The following is a 21,073-nucleotide window of genomic DNA, read 5'->3' as shown; positions in this document are numbered from 1 at the left end:
CCACGACACGAGACTTGACGTTCAATATCAACGCGAAGGGTATTTTTGGAATGACATTTACGAAAACAGTCTCGCAGTTTGAAGATCCGAGTAAACAAAACGAGGCTCTACCTTCAGGGGATTCGTGGGTGTGGTCTGCAGATGGACCCCGAAAGCCGCCATTTGCTAGCACCCAGCCGTGTCCGTCGTCAGCGAGCCCGTTGAGCCAGTTGCACGGCCCCGACTCAAAGTCACAGTTGACAATCGGAGCGCAAGCCCCCGTCGTCAGGGAAAAATCATCTAGTTGGACAGTGGAAACTACGCCTGCTTCGTGGGTTGCTCTAAACACCACCTTGGGAGAGTAGAAGGGAACCACTACACCATCATCATACCAAAATGGAAGAAGATCATTCTCAAGGCCTTACGTTGAACTTTGTCGGTCCGAACACCGTGACCTCTGCCACCTCCCAGTCGGAAGAGGGCGAACCAGACCGCCGCCAAAGGGCCTCACCCAGTTCCCCGCTCCGCACGTGGACAGACAGTGTGTTGGATGCCCCGGCGGGTATCCGGTACCTGGTGGAACGTGACAAGCATTTAATTCTATACACCGTGCGACATGCGGTGTGTAAGGCTCTTAAAGGTTGCCCTGCGGACTCACCAGAATCGTGCACACATTTCCACAGGTGAAATGATGACAGGTGACAAAAGCTGAGCGACCTCAGGTTGGGAAGAATTTGACATGAGCACGGTCATATAGTAACCTAAAAGAAAGAGGCTGTTATCTTTTCCTGAACTGCCAGTGAGTAGAAATTTGACCCGAAGCGACCGTTATCGGATTACGTGATGATTGTTTATTGCAGTGATGGCCTTTGCCTGCTCCTTTATGGTTTTATTGATTCCACTCACCATTGACTGTTCCATAAGTGTGATCGACATTGCCTCTTTTGCGACCCCAACGACCCAAGTGACTGACATCATTCTCAAAGCCGCACTGGTCGGAATCAAATCCGCAGACATCTGAAAAGTGGTGAAGAAAATGAATGCTGAGAAGCAAACTTGAAATTTGTTTGCGAAAACGCAGTATGCACGTACTCTGCCTCTTGCAGGCCCCGTTGCTCACGGTGACATCATCAAGCGCAATAAATCCCTCGCTGTTGTCGTTTCTGTGGCCGGTGAACATCACCTGTAAAAAGGAAAAACAGGATATCAGTCACGTTTGTGATGGCCGCACTTTAGCTAAATCCTTACCTGAGTCATTTCCTCCATGTCGACGGTTACTTGAGCATTGATCCATTCTGGATTCTGCGTCCCTCTGCGTGTCCAAACCAAAGCTTTGGAGGATTTCTATTCAAGAAGAAAAATATTGACTCACGCGTCGCAAGCGTGGCGAAGGCTGCACGAGGCAACTTACTGTCTTAACCAGCAGCTCAATGGTGGCTACCGAAGGCCCAAACATGTAATACCAGAACCCAACGCAGATTTTGGATGTCAAATGGCTGACTGCAGCAGAGAGGCTTGCCCGCTTACTGTCACTGAATCCAGAGCCATTAATAATGAGATAAAATCCTTGGAAATGAAAAATAAAAGCAAAAGCTTGATTATTTCCACTTGTTGATATTGCTTGCTCTTATTTGAACAAAATGTTACATTGTATCTTGCCCATTCATTAAGGAAAGCACGTTATGTATAAATTTGCATTGCGTACCTTGGTTATTTCCAATACTGTGGTCATAGAGAGGTCCGTCCCAAGGCTGGTACACTTGCAGTCCTCTACTGAGAGTCCAGTTGAAATCATCGTCAACCTCTTGGAGCCAGTTACACAAACCTATGATCAAAATATGTGTTTAGATTCACGTGGACAAGTATGCTCACAATCAAATTCAAATAAAGCAAAGTTATGCTCAATGCCGAAAGCAGATCTCCAGTCACCTTGTTCAAAAGTGCAGTGCACGCCGTAGTCCGGAGTAGCGGTGGTGGTAACTGGATTCGGGGTGGTGCTGGGGATACTATCATGACAAGATTTGTTTCTTACGATGTGGAGATCATCGAGGGAAAAGCTTGAATCCGCGGAGGGTGGACTGCTGGCTTCCATGATAATCTGTGGGATGGATAGGGTTCATGCACAAAGTTCAACTGAATTATTTAGGCCTTAGGTGGCTTACCTGGTGAGGTCCCAATGCACTGTAATCAACTTTATCTTGGATCCAACTGGAATTGATGAACCCACGTGCGGTCCAAATCTGTCGTAGGCCATCGGTCTCGTTCACAAATATATTCAGCGTTATATCTGACGGCCCTGAAATCCATATTTGTATTCATCCTCAAACTAAGGTGGACATCACTACAGAGGTTGGGCTTACTGTTAGTTGTCCAGCCTTCAGCATGGTGCCAGAACTCAAGACAGGCTTGCTCTACAGACTCCATCCACTCGCTCTCCAGTCGAGCCACTTCCTCTCTGTCGGACTTGAAGGGCCTGTAGAAGACAAAGTGGCCTCAAGCCACAAGGGAACAAGGAAAATCTTTTTAAACCTCAAAGAAAAAAAAAAAAACCCCCATCAATTTATGGTCTTCTCTCTTTTCGGGCACCTTCCTCTCTTACCAAGAGCAGACATTGTGGTGTGGTCGTTTCTTGGGACAAACAGGCCTCCGGTGCTTCCGGAGAGCCAGTCCCAGCTGACCCCGGACTCTGCCGGAGCGTTATTCACCCAACCACACAAGTCCATCTCAAAGTCACAAAAACCTAAAGAAAACAAAACATTATTGTTGTGTTTGTGTAAAATGTTATTTTGAGCGTCGTCACTAACCTTCTGGAGGACAAGCCCCATTCTGAACAGTCATGTCATCAATGGCGATGTCTCGCCTCCGCCCATCACCTGTCACTGCTTCAAATATCACCTGCCATGGCAGCAAATTATGAACCAACATTTTTTGAATTACCTTTCACTTGACTAAGTTATTAACAAAATTATTTTAAAAAACAGTTTCTTTCCATCTACATTTGACGATGCCTACCCGATAAGGCGTATCGGGGTTAAATAAAGAGACTCGTCCATGCCTCCAGCGACTCCCCTGATTGCCACTTCTGCTCCAAAGCTTGATGGAAGCGTCAGTGGTCCAAAGATAAACGTTGAGTTGGCCCACAGCTTCACCCTCCATGTAGTACCAGAACATTAAGCATTCACCGTCAGGTGGGGTGGGCTCCATCAGCGCGGTCTCTATTTGACCTCTGGAACTCGGCGGCTGTTTCCATAACTGAGCACTGAGGTAACACCCTGGAGGTGTGACGGACATATGTGACTTATAAGTGAATTTGCATCATCCCGTGTAGTGCCAGGGTTCTAACCGTGCTCTGTTCCCAGGGTGTGGTCCGCGTGGGGGCCCGAAGAGTTGGCAGGCTGGGATGTCCCATTGATTCGACTCCAGCCAAAGTCGGCCGTCGGAACGGGCTGCAAACCGCAGAGGGAGCCCTGGAAGGTGCACTCTCCCTCGGCCGGACAAGAGCCATTCTCCTTACTGGACACCATGATGTCATCTATGGAAATGGTGCCTTGCTCACCACCCACCACTGCTTCAATGATGAACTGGAGAATTGCGAGAAACCTCATCAGTTGACAAAAATGTATGCTTAGTTCTTATTGATGCTGTTACAACTACGTATAGAAGCCTCCATGCAGTGAATTCGATATCGCAAGGCCCCAAGTACAAAAGAAGGAACCTGTATGTGTTCGTCACTGGAGAAGGTAAGATCAGCAAATCTCCATTTGTTTCCCTGAGTGCCACTCCTTATCCACACAATGTCCTCAGCTTGATCAGGTCGCCTCACGATGAACTTGAGTGACCCTGTTGATGAAGACAGTTGCAGCCCCGTTGATTTGTAGTCGAATGGAGATTCCAAATCAATGATTTTGGATGAGATGCCTACCAATGCTGTTGCCATAAATGTGGTAGCGAAAGCTCACGCAAATAACTCGGCCCACGGCGAAGCCGATCAATCTCGCTGCAGATGAGACGTTAAGGCCACGTTGGCTGGAGATGAGCATGTAAGAACCTGAGGGTGAGCGCAGAAAGCCAGCAAGTTCAAGTCAATGCGGCAATGTGTCTATGGAAACTAATCATACCAACCGTTGCCCTGGTGGTGTTGATGTCCCCCGTGTACTCGTTGCCACAGGATGCTGGCGCTGTAGTCATGGTACCAGGAACATGTGTCTTTTTCAAAACCACAGGAGAGCTTCTCAGACCCTGGAGGGACGTCTCCCTCTGCGCACTTGTCGAAGCTGACGTCATCCAGCATCACATCCGGAGATTCAAAGAAAGGACAACTGAAGGAAAACTGGAGCTGTTTGGGTCAGATGTCAAATGGTAGCTGTGAGATTTTTCCTTCACCCCTATTCTGTACACAATGGAACAATTTAATGAGGCCCCTCAATACCTTGTACCCTCCGGGCCGATTGCCAATGACAGTCCGGGCATTCTGCCAGCCGTCCGTCGGACTCGCAGTCTTTAGCAGTTCCTGTTTAGCTGTCCCTCGAACCATGACGACATGGATGGATGAGATTGAGATGGAGGTTTTATCACGAATATGGTACCAAAAGCTGAAATCAAATTTGACAAATTGCCTGGCATCATCAGTGATTAAAGTTTGTCATTGTCAAGTTGCAGGAGTACCTGAGTTGGCAGCCCACAGCTGCCCTTTTATCAATGGAATATTCCAAAATTGCTTTGGAGGTAAAACCACATTTCTCGCCATCAATATACATGACGTGGCCTGTTGAAAACAAATGACAAGCTCGTAAAGACAAACGTAAAACGACTGGCTGATGGAAACAGACTTTACCCCAAGGGCTGCCTGAGGTATGGTCTTGTCCTGGTACCAGGGTGACATTGGCCCACTGCCTGGTCCAAGCGTACTTGGTGGAGCTTTTCCAACCACACGAGTGAGCCTCAAAATCACATGAGCCTTGAAGGAGGGAAGTTGAAGTGAAGAATTTACCTTTTTAGTTGACCATTTCAAATGAGACGAGGGTGCAAGGCTTACCGCAAAAGGACTCGTCCGAGCCATCCTTGCAGTCTTTCTTGAAGTCGCACACAAGTCCAGCGGGAAGGCATTCTTCGTTGTCACACTTGAACATTCCATCAGAGCACGATGATGCGGCTGTAAAATAGACTGTATAGGGTGGTCTTTTTTTTTAACAAGTTACTTTTCCACCTAACAAGTGAATCATTTAACCCGAGGGATATTTAGTTTGAAGCGCTCACACAGTCAACAACAGTCTTAAACTTAGAAAATGCAAACTTAAAGAAATGGTTATAAAAAGCCCCACAAATTGCCCCTGGAGGTCTTAAAAACTATTAACACGGACGAGGACACCTCACCTGCAAGAAGAGCAAGCAATCTCCACATTGTGTCAGGAAAGGCGACACGGGATTTCATCCAAAGTCATTTATTGTACCCAAAGTTGCCCAAAGCTAACACGGCGAAGAACAGTTTGTGCTGGCGTTTGCACGAGTGCAACTTTTTATTACGCCAAGCGAGCTATGAGTCCATAATGTGAGACCGGTGCGTAAAGTCCAGAACCGCGATGACTGAATGAGCGGCGTTACGTTTCTCTCATTCACTTTATGGCACTCAAGTAAGAGATTTAGATCATAACAAGTGGTACTCGCTGGAAATAAATATTGAAAGGGATTTAAAGATGATATATGACTTTTAAGTTGCAAAATCAATTAAAACACAAACGTGAAAAAAACGTGCTCCTATTAAAAAGCAATTGGAGCCACATCTGAACTTTTCCTGTTGACAATCCCGATCAAAGGTTTGCAGGTGTTCTCTCAGGTCACCTATCGCAAAAGGGATCAGCGATAAGACCTAAAAGGGAAAAGTGTTGATTGCAAACAATTTCCACACACACAAAAGTGGAGTGAGCACACGAGCGATCACATTTCAGTACCAGGGAGGAAGTGAAAATGCAAAATGCTATGATAGATGTTTGAGAGCGTTAACTTGTGAATGACCTAAAACAGGATCTTATGTTGCTTCACACAACGTGTTCTCCTTATCAGCGACAATTGACACAGTCAACACGAGATGAGGTGGGATGGCCGCTTCAATAAAAATGAATACTGCAATTCTCAGAATAAGGTGGGAAGTGGAGAACCTGACAATCTTCTCCCACTTTGTAGAAACTGAACAATTATTGAAATACCACACCCGCTTTTTTATTAACTAATCTGGTCATCTGATTGCGGGATGATCTGCAGCAGTATCCTGCTTTGCTCATTTCTGTATAAAAGGCATGCATCGGCAGACACATTTTCAATTTCATGTAACAATTTAGAAAAAAAAAATGCCCCAAAAAGATTTCTGTCATTTTTTTAGTTCATTTTTCCTGTTTTTCTTGCACCCTAAAAATGACATTCAACTGCGCTGCGTTGGTAAATAAAAGGAGGGGATATCCAGCAGGAAGTCAGCTGAATCTGTCCAGAGGAAGTTTCAATTCTAAGAAAAAAAAGTCCACAAAAGCTTGCCTGGAAAGAATTTATCAATAAAAAAACAAAACTCAAAGTATGCATCTTGGAAATCTTAGAAAAGATTGAAAACCTTCATCCGTATAATTATTCAGAAAAGTGTATTTCTACGAATGAGGGCGCCTAGAACATATTCACTCATTCATTCATTCATCTTTCGAAGCACTCTTCCTCAAAAAGGGTTGACTGCAAAGAAAATGTTTCACATGACTTTTTGTGAAGCAAAGTGACTAAGAACTTCATATAAACAAACAAAACAAGCACAACTGCAAAAAAAAAAAAAAAAGGAGTTGCACCACATATATAACTGAATTCAAATGTGTTATTACACAATCAAATTGTTTGAGTCAATGATGAACGGCGGGTAGCACAGCGTTCGACTGGATTGTGAATGATGCGTCACGTTTAGCATAAACGTCTTACACATCATTTTTTTTCCCCTCGCTGTTGGACAGGAAGTGAACTTTCTCAATGAAACCAGGCTAAGAAAAAAAAAGGGGGGTCAGTTCTTGTTAAGAATTCTTCCTTTCCATGATCACGCTCAGAAGTCCGCTGCTTGCAACGCACGGGCCACGTCTGCTCATCGGAAGAATGTCGAAGGGTGGAATAGCGCTCGCTGCCGTCGCGATTCTCGTACCGATGTCTTTCTGCTTGAGATTGGATGGTAAAGTATTGCTAGGCTGTTCTTCTATCGTGTCATTAAAAATCAAATGTTGAACATTTTACAGGCATGTGATGTTGCACTGTTTGGCTTTCCCAATGCAGATTCTTCATTCACGCTGTATAACAAAGCTTTAAGCTCATGCCTACTCAAAAAGTCCTCCCGCTGCCAGGAGATGCGCTGGACGAGCGGCAACCGCATTTTTGTCACCTCCACCAAAAAGTGCCTGGGGTCGCAGGGCAAGACTGTGGGCAGCGAGGTCAACACGTACGACTGCGACGGCAGGAGCGACCTGCAGAAGTGGGAGTGCCTTAATGGGACACTGCTGGCGCTAAAAGGCCAAAAGCCGGAGCTCTTTATCGAGCTCAAGTCGGATGGAGGCCTCGCGCTTTCCAGGACTACGGGACCCAGCAACAGCTTCACCATCACCGGGACGGCAAACGGCGCCTGCTCGAGAACGCACAGAGGTACGGCAAGCTTGCATTTGCGGTTCATTTTTTTTTTTTTTTAATAGTATTTCAAAGCTTAAAATACTAGAATTCTAAAAAAAGTAAATAAGACTTTTTCCTTTCTTATTTCTGCTTTTTTTTCTTACATTGTTTTGGTTAAAAAAATTCTATTTAACCCCCTTTAAAATTTTGCAATTGAGAAAAATATTACCTTATAAATAAACAATTTTTGCTTTTATTTACATTATTTTATTTTATTTCCTTCAAAGTTTAAAAATGTGTATTTATTTTTAATTCGTTGAGTTAATTTAATTTTTAGAGCAGGTGTGTTAGTTTATTTCCCCTTCATTTTAGTTTAGTTTTCATGAGTTTTCATCTTATTTTTTTATTTTAGACATATTGCTTATTCGCCAAAAGCAAGACTCACAAGTCAAAGTTCACTAAGTATTGTGCAATGAAGTCAACTACAATTCTCAAACAGCGGAATGACCTTACTTCGTGCAAATTTTAGGTTACCTTCGTCTGCTTTAGATGGATGTCTGTCCGGTCTCTTTTGCTGACCATGCACGTTTTTGCAAATATTTCCTGCAGAAATGAACAAAATATGCACAAGTGAGACAGTGTTCATGATGTGCTAATCCCTTCTTCACCTTGCAGTATTGTACTCCATTGACGGCAACGCGTACGGAAAGCCGTGCATGTTCCCCTTCCTGTATAAAGACCGCTGGTTTGGAGACTGTACGTCGTACGACTCCTCCATTAAGCGCCCCTGGTGTGCTATCGGGACCAAATATGAACATGAGCAGTGGGGATACTGCCCGTCCACATGTGAGTCAAATTGAGTGTTTTTCAACAGAGTCTTGTGATAAGAGTGGAACAGATTAATGGTATTTTCATTCATTTCAATGGGAAAGGATGATTTGAAATTGAATATTTGAATAAAAGTCTCCTTTCAAATGCCCAGCTACAGAATACTGGAAGAAGAATCACATCACAGGAGCTTACTACCAGCTCAACGCTCAGGCGGTCCTGACTTGGGCAGAGGCTGACGAAAGCTGTAAGCAACAGGGGGCCACCCTGGTCAGCGTCACTGATCCCAATGAGCAAGCTTTTATCTCAGGTAAGCGCTACCAGCTCTCCATTAGTTGGATGTCATTTTTCCTGAGACGTTCTTGTGATTGTTGCGATTAAGCAATACAAATGAGGAACAGCTCGAGTGGGGGGGGGGAAAAAAAAAAAAAAAAAAAAAAAAAAAAAAAGAGGAACAACCTCTTCACCCTGTCCTTTTCTCACAGCACTATTAGGAAATACGAAGAATAAGCTTTGGATCGGGCTGGTCCTGAACCCGGACCATGGTTGGCAGTGGACGGATAACAAGCCCATGCGATTCCTAAGATGGGCGAGTGGTAAGTATGCGGCTCGGGCAAAACAAGGCTTTGGGACTTTGTGTTAACTTCCCACACAAAGACAACAAGAAGACTGTTGCTCTGGTTTTAGGGTTTCCGCTTTCTTATCCGGGTCACAACTGCGCACTTCTGGACTCAGCTGGGCAGCATAGGTGGGAAACTTTCCCCTGCTCAAAGAAGATCGGCTATATCTGCTACAAACCTGGAGCTCCCCCTCTTCCGCCACAGGGTACACCATCAATTGCCTTTACGTGTGAAGTGTGACTGATTTCATATCAACATATTTTCCTTTCCTGTTTTCAGTTGAGGAAGGATTCTGTTCAAGTCCCTGGATTCCGTACAATGGCCACTGCTTCCACCTCCTTCGGACCCCCAAAACGTGGTCCGACGCGCAGAAGGAGTGTCGCAAGGAGGAGGGGGAGCTGGTGAGCATGCGCAACATAGAAGACCACAGCTTCGTTGTCTCTCAACTGGGATACGGTGGGTGAACGCTAAACTTGTTAGCAGCAGTTATATACAAATGACCTTTCTTAATTGAGCATAATTGTTGTGTTCCAAATTTTAGAAAAATGTGTTGGGAATAAAAGGGGGATTTGCACTCATTGTATGCAGCCTCCACCGACGAGCTTTGGATCGGCCTGAACGACAGGAGGACCGAGGGCCTGTTTGAGTGGAGTGACCTGACCTCTGTCTTCTTCACCACCTGGGAGTACGGAGAACCGACACTCTTGACGGACAGCGAGGACTGCGTTCTTATTCGGGGAGAGGTGAGGAGCAAAATTGTGTTTTTTTTAAATATTTTTTTTTAATCTTATTTGCATCCCACAGAATGGCAATTGGGCCGACCGCTCCTGTGAGGAGAAACACGGCTTCATCTGTATGAAGCAGAGCAGCACAAACCACCAGCCAGATGAAGTCCATATGGATATCGGCTGCAAATCTGTGAGTTACGTTTCTGTGATCTTTGGAGTTTTAATCCAGCTAGGGTAAAAGTGTCTTTCACGAAAACATTTTGACTGGCGTCAATGTTCTTCAGGGTTGGAAACGACATGGCTCCTATTGCTACTTTGTGGGAACGGAGACCAAAACATTTGACGAAGCCAAGAATGACTGCAAAGCAACAAACTCCTACTTGGCGGATGTGTCCAACGGGTGAAAATAATTTACATTATGATTTTTATTTTTTTCTATAAAATAAATTTATTGTGCTGTTTACCATATGGTTACACTAAGTAGTGTGATTTTTCTCATTAAAAAAAAAGTTTGGGGGGTGAAAAGGCTGGAACGGATTAATGGCCTTTCAATTCATTTCAAAGGGGAAAAATGATTTGATAATGAGGATGAGTGTTTTGAGTTCATCCTTGAACAAGCAATGTGCAGTACAATGTGCAATACAAAGTCAAAGTCTGTATGAATATACTGTATATGTCTCCAGGGTGGACAATGCCTTCTTGATCAGCTTGGTGGGGGCAAGGCCTGAGAAGTACTTTTGGATGGGCCTCTCAAACCAGAAGAACATCGATGAATTTGTTTGGACCAATGACAATGCCGTCAGGTTTACTCACTGGAATAATGAGATGCCAGGTAGGTCTTTGATTACAAATGGAGATTTTTGTTTAGAGTGGAACCTACATGTCATGGAGCGTTTGTTTCGGTTCCATTACTTTCTATGCTGTCACTAAAGGTGGTGGACAAGGCTGTGTGGCCATCACAACTGGTATTCTTGCTGGCCTGTGGGATCTGCTGCCCTGCGACAACAAGGAGAAGTACATTTGCAAGCATCTGGCCGATGGGGCCATCTTGACGCCGCCCCCACCTACCCTCAGCCCCCCTCAGTGCGCAGAGGGCTGGATACGAGCAGGAACGAGCAACATCTGCTCAAAGGTTTGTCTCCAAAGTGGAGAATTTGTAACACTGGTTGACTTCCAAGTTGTTCAAGCTATTCATCAAAAATGGCTCGCCCTCCAGTTCTTCACAGGTCCTCGTTCATTTGAGAAGACCTGGTATGAGGCCAGAGATTTCTGTCGGGCCATCGGAGGAGATCTCCTCAGCATCCACAGTGCCTCTGAGCTGTTTGTGGGACGGTACGGCATACTACAGCAGGACTCACGTGACAAATTCGTTTGTAATCAAACGTATTTGGGTTACATTTTATGATTTTTATTTGACGTAGCCACGGAAAGGCCTGGATTGGACTTCACATTGCTGACCCGACTGCAGGTTATGTCTGGAGTGATGGATCCCCGGTAAGGACTACAAAAATTGGAGAATAATTACTGTTGAGAGGCTCAAATCAGAGGATTTTCACCATTTATGTTACAATGGTTCAAAAAGATTACTTGGTCATTAAAACAGTTTGCTAATTACTTTGATAAATTATAACTTGTCAATTAATCTATTACTTTTGACACCTGTATTTAATATTTGAAGAAATATATTAGAAGAACATATACATATATATACAAAATTATAAAATGTATATAATTGTGAATAATACAATTTTCCAATTTCGTTACACTCCTAATAGATATATTGTAATCTATCGCATTAATTTTTTTGTACAGGTAAACTTCCTACATTGGCAGGAAGGCGAGCCAAATAATTTTCAGAATTCTGAATCTTGTGCCGAATTTCGCATCTATCGAGCTGATGACATGGGCTCGTGGAACGACGTGCACTGTGAGAGCTACAACGACTGGCTTTGCCAGATCCGCGCGGGTAACGAACGCGGCAGAATGTTTGTTTTACCCGACACCAAGCTACTTGTTCAGCTACAAACGGGTCATTTGTCTTTGAATCACAGGAGTGACTCCCAAGGCACCTCCGAATGACACTGCCGTCGGTAACTAGACACTCAGCAGAATACACACGTCGTGGTCCGGTCGTGTACTCAATTTGTCTATCCTCCTCGAAGCAGAATTTAACACAACCTCAGACGGTTGGCTCGAGTGGCGAGGGAGTCAGTACTACATCAACCGAGTCTCAATGGCAATGGAAGACGCTCGCCATTACTGCAAGCAGCACCACGGCGACTTGGTGACAATCAACAGCGAAGCGGAAAACATTTTCATATGGAAACAGGTGTGGATGCTTACAGTGGCCGGGTGAATGCTAAACTAGAAAAGCTGACTTCTTTATTTTTTGGGCAGGTTTCCAGAAGCTATGGAACCTACTACATTGGTTTATCGGTGGATTTAGATGGCTCATTTTGGTAAGTGAGAAAAGTACAAAAGCAAGAAAATAAAAAGTAGTGAAGCGTAATGCTCCTTTTTTTGGGTCTCACTCAAGGTGGATGGATGGGACTTCAGTGGGCTACCAAAGATGGGACGAGAACCAACCGAATCAGAATACCTACGATGAGAACTGTGTCGCTATGTCCTACTTCATGGGTGAGTAACTAATGGGAAGTTGAATAGTGTATAGAGACAAAAGTATTCAGTACAACAAGAACAGTACCACCTGCTAGAAAGAAGAGAAGATAAAAACATCAAAAACTAACCTGATCAGATTTTTTTTCTATACGTGTTTGCAGGCCTGTGGCGCGGCTTCAACTGCGGTGAAGAGCATCAGTTCATTTGCAAACGTGGGGTGACGGTGCCTGTCAACACCACCGCAGCTCCAACGGTTGCACCAAAAGGCGGCTGTCCACTTAAGTGGACCAAGTTTGACTCCAGGGTAAGGACATCACTGTCCTTCGATATGGTGGAACTTCTTAAAGTTGGAGGGTTGAACCGTTTGGACTTCCACCTGAAATAATTGATGGGATTTTATTTTTTTTATGAAGCACATCTTGACCAAAATGATTGCATCGCTAAAGGTCTGTCTAAAAGTAGTCCTCGCTTTTACGTTACCAGTGCTACAGCATCAACAGTAATCGCAAGACCACCTGGGAAGAAGCGAGGAAACAGTGCTACTCCATGGGTGGCAATTTAGTCTCCATACCAACGAGGCGGGAGCAAGGTACGCTGGTGTTTTACATTACATAGCAGCAAGTGCCATAGTTCATTAATGATCAAGAAATGCTTTTCTTTGAAAATCTGCAGCTTATTTAGTCACCAAAATGGCGGAAGTGGCAGCAGACCTGTGGATCGGTCTGAACAGTTTAAAACAAGATGCATTTTTTTGGAGTGATGGAAAACCCAGGCGATACACCAACTGGGGCTACTCCGTAAGTTTAAATACTCAATTTACACTGTACATCCATGGAATAGAATTTGGCTGATTTGTATCTCAAAATTACAACACAATATTCAGGTAAATCGACGTCGCCCGGGAACTTTTTACCAAAGATGGAATGAGGTAAATTTTCAAGACAATGATTGTCTGTGAAATACAATATAGGCAGCTGCAGTGTTTCACACATACTGTATAGATTTAAATTTCTCTCTCTACTAGGAAAGTTGCGTCATCATGACTAACAACCCTACTAACGGAATTGGCAAATGGTTGATCAAGTCCTGCAATGACACCAATGGATTCATTTGTACCAGAAGTCTTGGTTAGTTCACTTATTTTTCTCTACAAAACGGGATGTTATTTTACATAATTTTTTAAAGTTGACAACAAGTATTTGCTTTATTAGGATTACAAAATTGTCCTTGAAATACATATCCCCCTGTCAAGGGGTTGAGAATGCCAGTATTATATTGTTATCATATGTATTTGAAGTATCCCTGGCTTCAGTTTTCCTTGCACTCAACAGACCCGGGTCTCCCATCCCAAGCCGAACCGGCCGTTTCCAACATCTTTGTATCCCTGGGAAACGACAGCGTCTTGGCCGTGCCTTTCAATATGACGTGGTATGGTGCCAAGAGCCACTGCGAGGGAAACAAAGCCAACCTGGCCAGTTTGAGGAACGAGTGGACGCTGGCCTACATGGAGCTGTTGGCTTTAAATCTCAACTCTCCTTTGTGGATCGGACTGAACAAAGAGCAGGTGCGCCAGGCGGAAAATGTCACAGTGGTCAAAACACATTTCACATTGGTAAACAATGAACATCTGGCTTTCAGACCGGGGGTTATTTTCGCTACATTGATGGCTGGCACATGAATTTCGCCAGCTGGGGTGAAGGTGAGCCCAGCCAAATCCGGCCTTGTGCATACTTGGACATAGATGGAAAATTCAAAACGGCCCCCTGCAATCGCACCATGTACGGAGTTTGCATGCAGTCGACAGGTAAGAGCCAATTACATGCATGTGAGCACACTATCTATACACTAAGATTTATCTCAGGCCTCGGCCTAATTTTTTTTATGAACACTTCACTGGTTATTTTATCACAAACAGGATATTTTAGGTTGCATTACCTGACATGTTTCGGCTTGTACTTCCGCCTTCATCCGTTTTTTATGAACACTTTGGACGACTGCACTACTGTATTTTAATGTTGGGCTAGGCGGTGGGCAGGCGATATAATTTGAGAAAAATAAAAATTTCGAAACAGTAATGTGATAACCCAACCAATTACGTTAAAAAGAAGAAGAATGTACCATAGGTTACATTTTGGAATGTCACTTGCTGATCGCCAATGACGATTGTCTCTCGCAGATGTGCCGCCAACACAGTCCGCCAACTACCCCGGAGTTTGCCCCGAAGAAGTCATGGCTGACTACAGCCAGGGTTACACTTGGCTGCCATTTAAGAGTCACTGTTACATGTTTATTACTGACGAAATGGAGTGGCCGGATGCAGCCACGAGCTGCGCGAGACACGGTAAGATATAATTTGTTTTGGGCGTGTGCGTAAAACACCGCCAACAGCCCAATTAGTAGATAACCCTAAACTTACAAAAGACCGCCTTCCTTAAAAGGGCCTTAAAGTTGTGTGTAAAGATAACAGTTTCCACAGACAATGAAGATGGCATTGTTATTTTAAAAAAATGAGAGAATTTTGTAATATTGTTACAGCGTCTTACCGAGTCACAGCAGTAATTAAAGACAACCTTTCTTCGTTTGTGTCTGCATCACTGCATTATACTGCCCCCTGGTGGCGGGCACACGGCAAGGCGCAGTACTGTTAATTCAATTGCAAGTAAATACCAAATACACAAACAAATAAATTCTTTACATCTTATTTAATTACGTTATTAGTCTTCACGTCTCATTCAATCAAGTTTCTAATCAATGTATAATGATGTTATAGAGTGAACTTTAATGGCATTTACTTTCAACTTCATCTCCATCCCCTCCTAGTGGCCCTTGAGTACATAGGTTTGCTCAACCTTGTTATCAAATTGGAAACTCATTTGATCGACAGATTAAAATGTGATCGGTTCTTGTTCTTAAGGTGGATATTTGGCCAGCATTGAAGATCCCGAGGAACAAGCGTTTATTAAAAGCAATGTGGAGGTGTTTCAGGACAGCCACAGCTCCTTTTGGATAGGACTGTACAAAACACACAAAGGTACATTTTGCATGCATTTGTGGCTCACTTCATAAAGTAACATTGAAACATATCATCTAAATCCTTTGTTGCTGTCAGGTACGTGGCTGTGGTTGGATAAAACCGTATTGGACTACACTAACTGGGGTGCAGAGGCTGCAGAGAGGGAGTACGGCGAGATACAAACCTCAGATGGGCAATGGTCGTCCGGCATGAAGTGGAATGACCGAGCGTACATCTGCGAAACGGCCAAAGGTAGCAACTGCTCATCTCAAAAGTCTTGGTAAGCACTACTGTAAATGACTTCTGTTTTCTTATTGCCCTACAGTGATCCCCAGAGACACAGACCCCGAATATCGTAAGTACCTCCTCGTCATGATTATCATTGGCATTTTTGGATCAACCCGATGCAATAGATGGAAAAAAAAAAAATTACAAACAAAATAATAACCCCACGATTTGACTAATTGTACGCAGAGAAACGCCAAGGTTCAGATGGCAACTCACGTGGGCACACCAGCCTGATTGTGGTGCTGATCATCACCATCACGTCCGCACTGGCCGTCCTCGGCTTTTTCCTGTACAAGAAGTCGCCGCGCTCGCTGCCCACCTTCGACAACCCGCTTTACTTTGGTCGCGAGCGGACGCAGCCCGACGTGGTGGACACCAACAAACTGATGGAGAAGGCGGAGGAGGAGATCCCCGAGCCGATTATCGCCCTGTGATCCGGGCCGGCGAGTGGGAATGTGCTCGTCTCGGGCAAATCTATTCAGTATTTGTTGTTCTACTGTATATGGTATGTATTCAGTTATTTAATAATAAGTGTGAATTTCAGTGATGGCGGCCATGTCTGACCCCACAGAACTAAACTTTATAGGCTCTGGGACATCTCGCTGGAATTGATTGGTATCTGATTGTTATTTTTTTGTTATTCTGCAAATGAATGTACATGCTGTTCATTGCTTGAGCTCGTGAATTGTGTATAAATAGCACAGCTTTAAATGACAATTAAAGGTGGCTTTCAATGTCTCTTGTCACTATACCCTCTCTGCGTTCCTGAAACAAATGATGGCTGTTTGCAATTTTTGCACCAAGACGCTCCGAAATGGTGCCGAGCAGCACTTTTATTGCTTTGGCCTGAGCACATCCATATGTGGGGGTCGCTGTATTTAAAAAAATGCTCCAAATATACAATACTAATAATACACGTTTGTCGATCTTTTTTTTTTTTTTTTCACACGTTGTGACGTCAAAGCAGAAGAAACTAGTGCAAATGAGAGTCTCTGTGGCTCAATCTAGCATCTCTACCTCGGTGGTCCTTGTCCCTCTCCCTGGTCCGAAGCCTCTCTCGCTCTCTGTCATGGTGGTCGTCGGGGTCCGCCATGAAATGGTGCGGCCTGCGGTGGTCGTAGACGTCGTCGCGACGATGATGGTGATGATGGCGATGGTCACGGTTGGTATAGTATCCGCCGTTGTCCTCCTCCTCGTCTTCTTCGTCTTCGGGTCTGTGGGTGTGACTGGCTTCAGGTTTGCGGTGGTGGTGGTGGTGGTGATGGTGGCGACGAGAGTGCTGGGCCCGCTTAGTTTCACTACACAGGAGAGGCTCTTCCTCCTCGTCCTCGCGCCTACCCTCGTCGGGTTTCTGCTGGGCCGAGGAAGGGGGCTCCTGGCCGGAGGGGTTGTCATGGGGACCTTTCCTCTTGGACGCGGCCGACTTCTTGCTCTTTTGTTCGTCCTGCCAAAGTGAACGGCAACACGCAGACGCTTTATATAACATTTTGATTTTGTCATTCATTTCATTTGAGATAAAAGAACATTTTACAAAGTTATGAATGGACAATGCAGTAGACTCGGATGATTCGTCACTCACCGGAAAATGTCACTTATGAATCTTTCCAGTGGAGGATGATAGGGAGAAATGAGATGTCAGATGAATGAATGAATGCAAAATTCAATAACTATATGAGTGGGTTATGTTTTCAAACGACATGACATTACAGTTATGAGGCGTCACGTGTTCTCGGTGTTACAGACCGGCATGACGGTGGGACTGGTTGGCAGCGTGTTCTCGGCCAGTCGGGCAACCAGATCGTTGGTGGGTTCCATTTCAGGCGGATGCGTGGCCCTCCAGTACGACTCCAGATAGTCGGCAATGTGCTCGCAGGCGTCCGTCAACTGGTTCTCGTCCAAAATGATGTCAAACATTTCCTGTGAAAAAAAAAAAAAAAAAAAAGAATAATTACACAACATGAAGTCATTGCGGCAGAATAACCAGCAAATGACACTTCATCCGAGACACCATGAGATTCAATGGAAGATTAGAACATCAGTTTTACATTCCACTTTTTTTCTTCTGGATTCAACAGCACATGTCAAATAGCCACAATATGGCGTTTACCGGCGGACACTGGGCGAGCTTGTCTGCAGCCACCATCTGAACGTTGAGGTGTTTGGTCTGAGACTTTCCCCTGGTCTTGATCAGCCTGGTCAACACCTGGAGAAAGGTAAGTGCAATTCTGTGTGGTCAATAATTAGCTTACCAAAAATATAATAATAACTCCACTCGTGTCCAAAATAGGTCCCAATTTTTCCCACTATCTTCTCACTGTTTACCTTTGGAGAGGAAATCTTGACGTAGACTAGGATGGGCGCCAGGGAGGTCTTGGACACCTGTAAAGGATGGTTGACGGTGTCCGCGTCCAGGACCACCAGCTGTAAGCTGCGGGCCAGTTCAAATATGCGTTCCACCTCTCCCTGGATCTGGGCTGCAATGGCAGAAGCAAATTTTAGACGTAAATCACCATTTTATAGATATTGACGACGGGGAAGAGCAGCGAGGAGCATTCAAATGTGTTCGTTTACATACCGGCAGCATCTGTGTCAAAAGAGCAAAAAAAACAAACAAAAAACGACAAAATGTAAACAAACGGAATCGAGTACATATGCATACTAACATAAAGCTAACAACGTACCTAAATTAGAACGGGTGTTGGTGCGGTCAATTAAGGCTTTTTTCCCCGGGTTGTTCAGTATGGAGCGCTTAGCCAGCGAGATGTCCGCTGTCACCCGTGTGATTGTGATTCTACAAGAAAGAAATCATATTTCATTATTTATATACGGGGGTCTTCGGCATGCCGTTTGCCGTCATTAGGACTTTAGCTACACATTTCTGTCGTTTAATGTTGTACACGCTGCGCATTCCAATTTACATACAAATTTGGATTGAGCATTTAACTGACCTGCCTTCGAATCGATGTTTCAAAAAGTCAAAAAGGGCTTTTTGCATCATGTCTGTCACCTGGAAAAACAGGAAAGGTCATCATGAAAATATCCAATAAAAGGGGGGAATTGAAGAGGTGAGAGCTCACCTCTAAGCCTTTCAGCGAAGGTCCCATGAGAACCACGGGACGCATGGTCGGCACCACGTCGTACATGGACACCTGTTCGCCCTGCACCCAACCACAAAACAATTCATTCCCATGTCGAGTCCAACTCAATTGTATGCTGTCGATTTTGTAGCTGTAGTTTAAAAAAAATACGGACTTACCGGCTTTTTTTTCACCTGCTGATTGGCTGTTGAAGGAGACAGTAAATGTACAATCACATACAGTCACACTGGCAACATACTGAACATTCTCACCTTGCGAAGGAGGCGTGTATTTCTTTGAGTTCATATCTTGAGCCATTTGCGACGCTGCTTTGCTGAAACAATAGATTTGGTTTGAGTTGATTTAGGAGCACTTGGAAAGTCACCTTTGGGTAATGACGACTTACCTGGCTAAGGCCTTGGCCGCCTTTCTGGCCTGGACTTCTCTCCTGATTAGGATGGTTTCCAGGTTGACCGGACTGGGGATAAAACCCACCACGCCGTCCTCCTTCACAGGCCGGCCGAGCCACCATTCGTTGCTAAATTTCTGTTATTACAATGATGTCTTGAGATACGAAGCAAGTTATTCAGAGATAAATTCAGCGCATCGGATGATTTTTGGGGTTACGACCTCTTTGACGTGGAGAAAATCTCGAGCCTCAAAAGTGATGGCCTGACCCGGCACCGGCACGTTGTCGTCATCCGCTGGCGTGTAGGAGAAGTTGCAGCGTACAGCAAAAGCCACAGGCCGGTACTGAGGGCGGGCACGGACACACAAACACCCAAATCGATGACTTAATCAAACTGATTTTTGCAATGAATAGTTATTTTTCATCTCAGCAAGACAATTTGGAGAGTAAAGTTTGAAATACCTTTGCTTTCTCCAACTGAACCTGGGCGTTTCTTTCCTCAGCGGCGTCCGAGTCGTGGCGTTCTCCCTGAAAGAAGTCACGAGTGTATTATCAATTGTTGTCTCTGAGACTTTTTATAACTCATTCTGTATTTGATAGGTTAAAAAAAAATCTGCATGCTCCACAAATCAAGAACCTCACTTGATCTCTGGGTCATGATTGTGTCACAGTAAGGAGATTAAGACAGCGCGCGCCAATCCGGGATTTAAAAAAAGAGGGCCGGGGGAAAGATAGGAACGACTCCATGTCAGCTGTTAAATAAGAAGTATACAAGTGTTATTATTTTCATCTTTAACCTGAACCCTGGCCAGCTCTTCACTTTTTATAGAGATGATTCATTTGCTAGTATGTGTACATATTGTATTATTTTTCCTTGACGTTTTTTGTGATACTAGCACAGACATGGACATGCGAAGGCAAACGCATCCAGATGAGACGGACAGATGTACGCTGAAAAAATGTTGAGCAAACCAGCCTGCATCAGGAAAAATAAATAAATAAACATGGATTTTCCAACCAAGTAGAATAAATTGAGTTTATCGAGGCTATGTAGATGAAGCATGCACATAATGAAATCTCTATTGTACCACTAGGTTCTGATTGATTGATTGATTGATTGATTGATTGATTGATTGATTGATTGATTGATTGATTGATTGATTTGTTTGTTTTGCAAACTTCTTCGTATCAACCCGAGAAACCACATGTCCATACACCATAATGCGAACCAAGTATGAGTTTCAATTTCAACTTCCCAGAAAAACAACTGTCAACCTGCATTTAAGTGAGTGAAATAGTCAAACAATTCAGTCTAGAGTCAAATCAACATGGGCTCCATCAACTAGTGGTTCCAGACCAAGAGATTATATAATTCCTTCTACATCCACACCGCAGTGATAGGCCAACAGCACACGCACACGCACGCATTCCGGCTGGTTTAGTGGAGTGGAAAGGCTTCACACAGGGATTAGCGGCCGGTGAAACAGATGGCGCGTTCTGTGACACTTCCTGTTCCACGCGCACGCGCGTAAACACAAGACAAATGTTGTATTTTTACCTTTTTCTTGGGCGGCATCTTCTCTAACAACGAGCACCGCCGTCATTCCACGCGTGTCCGAGTTTGGGGCTCACCTGCGAAGCCTTTTGGTTGAAACATAGACCGGAGCGCAAGTGGTACACGCTCTCCAACGACACGCGTAAAAACGTTCCCAAAACATTAAAAAAAAAAGGCACGATTCTTCTGTTACCACCAAGGTGACAACAGCACGCGTGGATTTGAGGAGTGGCGTGAAGATGGGTGGGTTTCTCCTGAGAGTCCTTAGGGTATTAACGGCTTATTCCCCTGTGCGCATCTGTTGCGCACGTCCTGCAGCTCGGAGGAGCAATTGGACGCG

The 21,073-nt window shown here is 44.5% G+C and overlaps 3 protein-coding genes across 7 annotated transcripts in view; 1 reads left to right on the top strand and 2 right to left on the bottom strand.

Moving 5' to 3' along the window:
* Positions 1-8,872, bottom strand: part of LOC147046270 (MAM and LDL-receptor class A domain-containing protein 2) — a 17,165-nt gene extending 8,293 nt beyond the window's left edge. For 3 of the 4 annotated variants that reach the window (XM_085929368.1, XM_085929370.1, XM_085929371.1), the window contains exons 1-23: positions 8,131-8,872; positions 5,015-5,143; positions 4,814-4,936; positions 4,645-4,744; positions 4,409-4,571; positions 4,102-4,315; positions 3,902-4,027; positions 3,695-3,819; positions 3,323-3,560; positions 2,992-3,251; positions 2,784-2,874; positions 2,579-2,719; positions 2,340-2,471; positions 2,142-2,275; positions 1,909-2,077; positions 1,685-1,804; positions 1,391-1,545; positions 1,228-1,323; positions 1,072-1,162; positions 886-996; positions 638-740; positions 405-552; positions 112-331 (exon numbers count right to left, since the gene is read on the bottom strand). In XM_085929368.1, the coding sequence (XP_085785494.1) occupies positions 112-331; positions 405-552; positions 638-740; positions 886-996; positions 1,072-1,162; positions 1,228-1,323; positions 1,391-1,545; positions 1,685-1,804; positions 1,909-2,077; positions 2,142-2,275; positions 2,340-2,471; positions 2,579-2,719; positions 2,784-2,874; positions 2,992-3,251; positions 3,323-3,560; positions 3,695-3,819; positions 3,902-4,027; positions 4,102-4,315; positions 4,409-4,571; positions 4,645-4,744; positions 4,814-4,936; positions 5,015-5,143; positions 8,131-8,242 (3,301 nt within the window). In that variant the 5' untranslated portion in view covers positions 8,243-8,872. Of the gene's footprint in view, positions 1-111; positions 332-404; positions 553-637; positions 741-885; positions 997-1,071; positions 1,163-1,227; positions 1,324-1,390; positions 1,546-1,684; positions 1,805-1,908; positions 2,078-2,141; positions 2,276-2,339; positions 2,472-2,578; positions 2,720-2,783; positions 2,875-2,991; positions 3,252-3,322; positions 3,561-3,694; positions 3,820-3,901; positions 4,028-4,101; positions 4,316-4,408; positions 4,572-4,644; positions 4,745-4,813; positions 4,937-5,014; positions 5,144-5,352; positions 5,411-8,130 lie in introns of those variants that run through there. The other variant, XM_085929372.1, reaches the window with a different exon arrangement.
* Positions 6,855-16,430, top strand: mrc1b (mannose receptor, C type 1b). Of its 2 annotated transcripts, none has more exons than XM_085929374.1 (31): positions 6,855-7,168; positions 7,270-7,632; positions 8,272-8,442; positions 8,579-8,734; positions 8,910-9,020; positions 9,112-9,249; positions 9,324-9,500; positions 9,633-9,787; positions 9,849-9,962; positions 10,057-10,172; positions 10,456-10,604; positions 10,705-10,904; positions 10,989-11,104; positions 11,194-11,266; positions 11,585-11,738; positions 11,824-11,862; positions 11,938-12,101; positions 12,170-12,231; positions 12,309-12,409; positions 12,553-12,695; positions 12,875-12,980; positions 13,064-13,188; positions 13,275-13,319; positions 13,416-13,518; positions 13,723-13,955; positions 14,030-14,195; positions 14,568-14,732; positions 15,306-15,422; positions 15,501-15,656; positions 15,730-15,759; positions 15,879-16,430. In XM_085929374.1, exons 1-31 carry the CDS (start codon positions 7,036-7,038, stop codon positions 16,124-16,126), a joined length of 4,329 nt encoding a protein of 1,442 aa, XP_085785500.1. In that variant the 5' UTR covers positions 6,855-7,035; the 3' UTR covers positions 16,127-16,430. The 2 variants fall into 2 exon arrangements, with proteins under 2 accessions (XP_085785500.1, XP_085785499.1); XM_085929373.1 differs by having other exon boundaries at positions 11,935-12,101.
* cacnb2b (calcium channel, voltage-dependent, beta 2b) lies at positions 16,403-21,073 on the bottom strand. Its single transcript, XM_085929394.1, has 13 exons — positions 20,737-21,073; positions 19,641-19,706; positions 19,400-19,522; positions 19,176-19,315; positions 19,042-19,103; positions 18,949-18,974; positions 18,770-18,850; positions 18,641-18,699; positions 18,374-18,483; positions 18,015-18,166; positions 17,800-17,895; positions 17,436-17,609; positions 16,403-17,136 (listed from the first exon to the last, which is right to left on the bottom strand). The coding sequence occupies exons 1-13, from the start codon at positions 20,752-20,754 to the stop codon at positions 16,666-16,668; spliced, it is 1,578 nt and encodes a 525-aa protein (XP_085785520.1). The 5' UTR covers positions 20,755-21,073; the 3' UTR covers positions 16,403-16,665.

This window comes from Syngnathus leptorhynchus, chromosome 14 (assembly GCF_054491065.1).
Source record: "Syngnathus leptorhynchus isolate UIUO chromosome 14, UIUO_Slep, whole genome shotgun sequence".
Taxonomy (NCBI): Eukaryota; Metazoa; Chordata; class Actinopteri; order Syngnathiformes; family Syngnathidae; genus Syngnathus; species Syngnathus leptorhynchus.
This window is presented reverse-complemented; position numbering and strand designations above follow the sequence as displayed.